At 52.5% G+C, this 8,918-nt stretch overlaps 1 protein-coding gene across 1 annotated transcript; it reads left to right on the top strand.

Annotated features, from left to right (window-relative positions):
- Positions 1 to 245: 245 nt before the first annotated feature.
- LOC119114531 (transcription factor SUM-1-like) lies at positions 246 to 8,591 on the top strand (the record flags this gene model as incomplete). The annotated part of the gene is made up of 2 exons (XM_037238632.1): positions 246 to 617; positions 8,382 to 8,591. Coding segments are annotated over exons 1-2 (582 nt in total), but the record flags the coding sequence as incomplete, so codon positions are not given.
- Positions 8,592 to 8,918: the final 327 nt, after the last annotated feature.

The following is an 8,918-nucleotide window of genomic DNA, read 5'->3' as shown; positions in this document are numbered from 1 at the left end:
CCGCGCCGTCTCCGGCGCCCATTGGCTGCCGCGGCGGCGGGGCGTGGCCGGCGCGCCGCGGGTTGTGCCGCGGCGACGGCTCGCCCGCCGAAGCCGGCGCAACTTACGAGAACGTCGCGGCCGGCGGAGCGCCGCGCGGGTCCAGTTGGGCGCGACGCGAGCGACGACGGCGGCGGCGGCGGCGGCGTGGACGGTACGAGAGGCGGCGGGCCCGGCGGCTGCCGGCGGACGGCCCCTCCAGCAGCATGGTGATGGACATGCGCAGCTGTCGCTACCCCGAGGGCCCGTACCAGCCGCTGCCGGCCGGCTACGCGCCGCTACGTGACGGCGCCGCCAGTCCCGGCTACGGCCAGACGTACCCGGCGTACGCGGGCCGCGGCGGCGCCGACAGCACGGCGCCGCCCTACAGCCCCGACACGTCGGACTACCCGCACGCCTTCAGCGAGGAGGAGCACGCCGAGCACGACGAGCACGTGCCGCACGTGCTGGCGCCGTCGGCGCACGGCCACGGCCAGCGTCGCTGCCTGCCCTGGGCGTGCAAGGCGTGCAAGCGCAAGTCGGTCACCATCGACCGAAGGAAGGCGGCGACGATGCGTGAGAGACGCCGGCTGAAGAAGGTGAGCAGGCGCTGGTGGCGTCGGGGCGCTCCGGACCGCTGTGTGGGGCCTCGCGACTGCCGCAGAGGTGCCGCGCGGCTGGTCGACAGAGTTCTGGACTCGGTAGAGGAGAGTCACTTTGGTGTGACTGCACGTGCTGGTCTCAGAGGTGTGGTAGGGGGAGTCGTAAGCAGGTGAGGTGGATCTTCATCAAAACAGCGCGGAGATTACCGCAGCCTCAAGCCCGTAGCTGAACGAGCTTGTTCAGCATAAAGCGCACAAAGGCATCTTGATTTGTTTCCTTCCATGCACTGTCCTTAGACAAGCAAACGCAGTACTTTCGAGACAGAACAGTCGGGGAATGACACCCAATTAATTCCCGGGGAAACTTGCAGCTGCGATGTTTAGTCGTCCCTGCAAATGCGCACGTAGCTCTCATTTCCTCGTGGTGACTGACAGGGTCCTGAAGTTGTATCGTACGCTTCAATATCCGTGAGGCTTCCAGGACGCTCCTTCGTGAGAGCGGTCAGCACGTGCGCAGAATGTGGAGTTCTCCGTGATAAACTAAGCGGGCTGACGCATGCGATATCCTCGCACGCAGGGCGCACGATCCAAGTTTTGCCCCTAGGCGATCTAAGATGCTCTCAGGAAATGTTAACGGCCTCGCAGACATATCAATAGCATACGCATGCGTGTAAGTCGTTTCGCAAGCCGTTCCTTGCCCGCTGTTTCCTCATAAGCACTCCTCTGCGTACATCCCTGTATGTTGTGCTAAGCTCTGCTGGAGGCAGTCAGGATTATCGAAAAGTCTGCGGGTGTTCTACAATGCGAGTGGTGCATTGCTTTCCACATGGTCATCGGACAGCCGCATATCGTGCGCGACGGGTAAATGGCCTTATCTCTTTGATTCCACGCTTGAACAAAGTTCGATCACCCATTCGGCACGAATGCGTCATAGCAGCCTGCCTCCCATCCTTCGATGCATGTCATGTGATAGAATTTGGCGGGCCAGACGAAGGTCCAAGATCTTTCCGCGCTTGCATTTGAAATGCCATCCAAATGTGCTTGATCGGCCGCGACTACATGAGCAGTAAAGTTGGTATTAAGAAACGGTTGTGAAACAAACAACGAAGCAAAATTGAAGACTATCTTGGAAAGGGTATCACAGAGATAGCCGATAGACATAGAAAAGAAGGATCAGCTGTTTCTTGCGAAATCAGTGTGGAGCTCAATGGACTCAAAATATGTAATTGTGTCCCACATCCCGCTAAGGCATTGTGGTAGGTTTATCGGTGTACTAGCCCTGAGCTGTTTACCGCATGACTGGATTATCGCTATCATCGTATAATGATGACGTCAAAAATGGTTACTTCCATCCTCTCCTTGGATGTGAGGCAGTTCATCGTGCTGAATCAGTGATGCGCACACTGATACCACGCGGCATAGTGCCCGAGCCCGTGCAGTCCTTGTCTCGCAGCAACGATAGGGCATTTCAGTTCCGAGCATTCTTCAAATGGCTTACGCTGAATGAGCTACCATTCATTTGTAAATAAATGTACTTCTGCCCGCCCCCCCCCCCCCCCCACTCCCCGACTTTGTGAACGGGCAGTGATAGGGAGGGGACTGAGAGGGGGCCAGGGAGGGGGGGGGGGCTGAGGGTGATTCCGATTCCATTCCAACACTCAAAAAAGCAGGAGGTCCAGGCTCTCACACGTCTATTGACGAACATATCAAAATGTATCTTTCCTGGCGAATGATATTAACAGAACACTGAGAGTTTTGTCCAGGGAAAGTTGAAAATAAAAGCAAAAACAAAAAAGCAGAGGGATAGGAACGTCCCAAATCAGGCGGGTAGACCAAATTTAAAGGCAATTTCTTTCATGCACCATGCTGTAGTGTGCCAAAAAACTCCAACAAAAGTATGTTGGCCATTTCACTCCCCGCCTCGGCTCTACGCGCATGGGGCAAATCCCCTGGTTTTCCTCATCCAACGCTGCCATTTTTGTCACGCTGGCATGTAAAACGGGATGCTCTAAAAATAGGATTGCTGCCCTTCACCACGGCTGTAGTTTTGCTTGCGTCCTTCAAACGTTATCGGCTGCGTGCCCGTCGCCTGCAGTCTCACTGCACCTGCAGTCCCACTGCACCGCTCCGCCCTGCGCCAATTCAGCGTTCCGACAAATTACAGCAGACGACCGACAGATCGCCGTGCGCAACAATGGCGCGTCGCCGCCGGCCGGCCGGCTGGCAAACATGGCGGCGGCCACGACCGGAAGGAGGCAGACATCTGCCGAGCAGAGGCTCGGCCGTGCAGGCATTCGGGCGCCGTGCAGATGGGTGCGCTAAGCGTCACGCGGCTCGTGCAGGGGCGGACGGGGAACGGCGTGGGGCGTCTAGTCACGTGTCTCTAGCCGCCCATTGTGACGGGTCTGAGCGCGTTTAATGGCGTGGCCCATTGGCAAGTCAGGCGGTTGAATCCGTGCATTAGTCGGGGCATTGATGCATATCGTCTGCCTTTAGTGCCATTGTATAAATGAGATGTGCTCCCCACACTCGGATAGCGTTGTCAACTCCCTGCACGTAATGCCGAGCTATATACACACTTAAGGTGATATCTCAGTGCATTCACTTTCGTTTGTATATAGGTGCGCGGATTCTCTCGTCTTTACCTGAATATGTTGACTTTTAGCGCCTAAACTTAGACTCCAAAGCTTGTTAATGTGGCGAACGTTGGTCAACCAGCCCATGGTCAGCTTGAACAGCAAACGCTTCATTTTTTCGGAGAATGCGCTAACCTGAGGGGTCAGCTTAAACCCAGCACGCAAAGCAAATGTCTGTAGAAGCGTATGGTAAAGGAGATATCAAGGCATATCGCTTTGCTTATGTACCTCACCCAGGTCTGAGCTGTCATGAACTCGTCATTGTGAACCTCTCACCTTGCCGACACCTTATTCGCGTGGATTCCCATTTATGACGAGACCAACAAACTTAAGCTCAGGCAACGTGGCATGAATTTTTTATCTTTTTCCTTTCACATTTACTTTTGTGAGCCAGCGCATTATTTGAGCAAAAGGGCTCGGTGGACCAGATAAGGTGATACGGCGCTGCATGTTCCTGCTGCTGAAATCGATTATTGGCTTTTTTGGCCCCATAACCATCGTTCCTGCGTTTGATCGGGCCTCAACCTGATGTGTGCTGCGCATTGGGCGCTGGTCACTGAGAATCACGAGCATCGGCAACTGGCAGCGGTCGGCCCAACACAACGGGGTCGGAAGTTTGACTCCGTCCCTATCAAACGACATCAAGCGAAAGCATGACACCGTCGCGCTCACCGTGGGAATAGGTGCCGGTGAGGAGCCAAGCCTCTTGTGCCTTGGTAGCAGGTTTAGCACTTACTTCACTACATTTAGATTTACCCTAGTGTGCTGCATGACAAATATAAAAAGAAAGTTTGATTGTGTTCCTCCACTTGTTGTGACGCTTCTGCACCCCTCGCTGGAGCTCAGCCGATACGTGCGGCATTTTGCATTGGTAACAAGGGAATCATCTATAGCCTGTATTCCCATTTAGCTTGCTATGCCTTCCTCTCAACACGACCTTGCATTGCAGTGACTGATAGCAGTTTCATTGGGTACATTCAAAGAGATGTCTCCTCATGCAAGGGCCAAACCTAATATATGATTGAGAAGCTGGTAAACTCGCTAGACTATGTAACCCTAGCCCAAATCCATAGCCCCTGGCATCCTGGTCACCACAGACTTGAACGCCGATCGTGACGCCGATTAAATATGTACTCACCGAGCTCCGGGAGCCTCCTTTAAAACAGCACCATTCCACATCTGTATTGGGTTTTGAACTGAAATGGCCATCTTGAGGTTATTCGGTGCAGTTTACAGCCCTGTGCTTCTTAACACCCGAGCCTTTTTAGTGTTTTAGCTGCGCGCCAGCGAAGATATGCAGATATTTTTGTGCAGGTTAATTCAAGGTGACCCACGCATCCATGACACCATAATAACGTCATTCAAATCCTGCCATCCAACTTTTGTCATTATGTAGGCCACACGGCGATCAAGGTCAAGGGAAGTGTAACTGTCGAGTCGTGCATATCTGGCGGTCGTGAGCACGACTGCCAGGTATAACGGCCATCAGTTGGCTCTCAATCAATATTGTGCAAGATACTATGACGCAACCAAACAATGGCGTATTTGGAAGCATAGCAACTAAGCAGAGGAATTTTGCGGTCTACAGCAGCCTTTGCACTTGATAGTAAACAAATACTTATCAGTGGGCCTATTTCATCATATACGACGCTTGCTTTAATATCTTTACATGTGGAATATTGCCTTTAAGCGTAAATGGCCGTTTGTCGGCAGCGTCTTAGCACCACGAAGATTCACCGGTGCGTCCCGCCGTAAACCCCGTTATCTCCGCTAAACACTGAATGGACGTGCACTAGTCCGTCTCCCTGAAATAGGCCGTAGCATTGTTGAGATCGGCCCAGTCTGTGGTCAGGGTCAGCAGGGTGTAGACGTGCGTGGGCCCAGTCGGTTTCCAGTTTCGCGCCCAGAGGAGGTTACATTACTTTCCTCCGAACCTAGCATTCCCCGCGTCCTGAAGGCCATCAGATCTTTGCTGCGTTCAATGTCCTAAAATCTGCGGTGATCATCCCTATGTGCTGACTGGGAACAAAACAAATAGCTGGTATGTTCTCTCTGGACTGGGACGAGCTGTCCTATGATATGCATGTCATGATTGAAACTGCACTTCAGAGCGTGCGACCAAAGCCTTCCCCACTTGCTCTGTTCTTGAATGATCACGCCATGGGCCCAAGTCTGCTTCAGTCGTCATGACTTTGTATAGGTCAATAGCGTTAATCGCTCAAAGTACAGCCTTTTATTTCAATCAATTATCTTTCGTTCATCACATGACAGACGCCACCAAAACATTCCTGTCCACCTTCTTTTAAGTCATTTCTTAAGTGACGCAGCCGTATTCGTTTGACGTCTACGTCATGATTTGGACGGTGTCCCGGTTGGGATCTGTCAGGGTCAACAAGATGAATCTGAGAGCTTGATGCCGTCCGGCACTTCACCAACAGCACATGCAAGGTAAATTGAATTTACACTTGCAGCAGCAGACCTGTTCCAGAGGAGCATGAACGCAAAGAGATATGCAACAAAGCGAACGGAAGACCACAGTAGCAGTACCGATTGAGGCCGCGCGCCTCAACGACTGCCATGGCTATTTGAGACGGGATGTCTCATATTATAAGGCGCCATGTGGAATGCGCAAGCGAAAGCGAGGCCGGGACATCAGACCAGCACGTGTAGATCAGGGCCGGGCGGTTTGACTTCTACACCGCCACTGCTCTACGATAGGCAGGTCCAGAGCTGAGCGCTCCAACTTTTACACCACCGCTCTACGACAGACAGGTCCAGATCCGAGCGCTCCAACTTATACACCACCACTTCTTTACGACAGACAGGTCCAGAGTCGAGCGCTCCAACTTCTACACCACCTCTGGTCTACGACATACAGTCCCAGAGCTGAGCGCTACAACTTCTACACCGCCACTGCTCTACGACAGACAGGTCCAGAGCCGGGCGCTCTTACTTCTACACCACCACTGCTCTACGACAGACAGGTCCACAACCGAGCGTTTTTACTTCTACAACACCACTGCTCCATGACAGACAGGTCCAGAGACGAGCGCTCCAACTTCTACAACACCACCGCTCCACGACAGACAGGCCCAGAGCCGAGCGCTCCAACTTCTACACCACCACCGCTCCACGACAGACAGGCCAGAGCCGAGCGCTCCAACTTCCACACCACTTCCTCTCTACGACAGACAGCTAAACTGCAGCTCGGCAGAGCTGTATTTGTTGCTCTGTGCTAATCTCAAGCCGAGTGGACGCAACCGGTGCCTTCACTCACCCAGGGAACTTGGCCTCAGCCATGACCCGCCGCCGACTCTGCAAGAGCGAAAGGGAATGAATAACTGCGAACTGGTCTTAAAGCAGGAATCTCTTTCGCGGTTATAAAACACCTGCTTCGGACGAACTGGCGTGCTTGCGGAGCTTACCTGGACGCGAATTATGCAATATGGAGGCGCGCAAAAGGGGAGAAATATGCGTGAGCGGCTGATCCTATGCTACGCCCATAGTCCTGCGAAGCGCGTCAAACCGCGGCGCGCGGAAGGTATGTGAGAGCAGCTGGCAGCTTCGCTCCTTTTAATATTTTAATCTTCGGGCTGATTGATGGTGTTGGCTCTTCGTTATGAAGCAAATAAACAAGTAGTCTGACTGTCGTTGACTTAGGTCTATGTCCAACGGGCAACATTAATGTTCTGTGGATCAGGCAGTGTCAGCTGTGCTCCTGGGCGCACAATCCATCTAGCTGATCGTTTGAGTTATGTTCGCTGTAACGAAAGCCGCGTCGAGCTTTATGAAATATGAAGATAGCAACTGCCTTTTCTAATGTGGGTTCAACGACGTACGGTATGTTGCACTGGTAAGGGTTGGAGTGTTGATTACTTTTGTCCAAATTCTTTTTTTAAGATGACAAAAGCATTGGTTGAATTTTGCGAGATGGATACATTTTATGTAAAGAACTATGTTGTCATTTTGTTACACAACGCTATCAAAAAGCGACAATGCACTCGCAACAAGATATCAGTATAAGCTGACTTTGCCAAAGCCAGAACTTCTTATTGTTTGATTGGCTTGCATTACGAAATCGAATTTAAATGTTTTGTGAGACTGAGGAGGAACGGTCTAAGGTTTTGTTGTGAGTTTCCTTTTCCAATCTTTCCTTTAAAACTTCTACCTCAGATTGCTGGTTGAGATGACAAAAAAAAAAATGGAAGAGACTTACACCGAATTGGGACTGAGACCGAATATTCTAGCCATGGGTAAACATGAATAGTACAACCTATCAAGTTTTCGGCACATTTTAGCAATCATTAGCGGTGATGATCTTCGGATCATGATCAACAATCCTCGGATCATGGTCGAAGAGGCCAATTATGTCAACTGGATCAACCCCGCATGCCCCTATGGCAGCACTCAGGAGCACTCTCGGAGGAGCACTCTCGGAGCACTCAGGAGCACTCTCGGAGGGCTCCTGAATACAAGATTACAAATCGGCGGCATGTACTTCCCGTTGCCAGAATGCCATAGCCAGGATTATATGGCAATTGATTTTGCATCATGACACTGAATTGTGGTCAAAAGAGACGTATTATGTTTCACTTCGGGCTCGTCCAGCGTGGCTACTTAAAGCAACATAACTAGATTGAAAACACATTTTTTCACGTTATTTTAGCAAGTATCTTGAATGTACATTGCATGACTCTTAAAGCGTCGGAGTGCGTGCACAAATACGTCACTTTGAGCCTTTTGGCCTAACTGGAAAAGCCCATCCCTATCTTTCATAGATATTCGTCCGTTGTGTATCTACCACAACTCTTTACGTGGGATAATGTATCGCCGCGCCTGCGTTACCACCCCCCCCCCCCCCCCCCCGGGTATGTGCACAAATACGTCACTTTGAGCCTTTTGGTCTTACTGGAAAAGCTCATCTTTGTCTCTCATTGATATTTGTCCGTCGTGTATTTACCACAATTCTCCACGCGGGATAATGTATGGCAGCGCCTGCATTGTCCCCCCCCCCCCCCCCCCAGTAGCCTAGACACTATCGTCGGCGGACGCTAGGCCAAAAGAACACCGCTCTCACCGAAGCTCTCACAGCCTTCGCGCTCACCTCACCTCACTTCTTCCGCAGGTCAACGAGGCGTTCGAGATGCTGAAGAAGCGCACGTGCGCCAACCCGAACCAGCGGTATCCGAAGGTGGAGATCCTGCGCGCGGCCATCGAGTACATCGAGGCGCTGGAGGAGATGCTGCGAGGCGCGCGCGGTGGCTCGGGCGCCGCCTCGCAGCCGGAGGAGCCTCGGCCCGAGGCGCCCATCAACCCGGCCGCCAGCTACGGCATGGTGAGCGAGGCGAGCCGTGGTGGGGCGAGACTGACTCGTGCAGCGGGGAGAAGCCGCTCACCGGCGGCGTACTGCCCGACACGTGAGCGTACGCACGCAGCTGCGTGGCGCATGCACACGAGCACGTTTACTGGCTCATAGGGGTACGCCTCCTCCCCCCTCCATATAAGACGTGTTACGTGCTTTAATATGCGCGTAAATACATGTTGTCCATGAAGAAGTTGGGAGGTAAGTAAGATTAAACAAATCGAAAACATGTGATGGTGTTCTGCGCCATGCAAGACATTTTGCGAGCCTGCGGCTCGCTAACATGGGTTTTCAGTGGCA

Source organism: Pollicipes pollicipes, unplaced genomic scaffold (assembly GCF_011947565.3).
Source record: "Pollicipes pollicipes isolate AB1234 unplaced genomic scaffold, Ppol_2.1 Scaffold_962;HRSCAF=1114_pilon_pilon_pilon, whole genome shotgun sequence".
Lineage (NCBI taxonomy): Eukaryota > Metazoa > Arthropoda > Thecostraca > Pollicipedomorpha > Pollicipedidae > Pollicipes > Pollicipes pollicipes.
The sequence above is the reverse complement of the archived record's forward strand: the minus strand, read 5'-3'. Positions and strand labels throughout refer to the sequence as shown.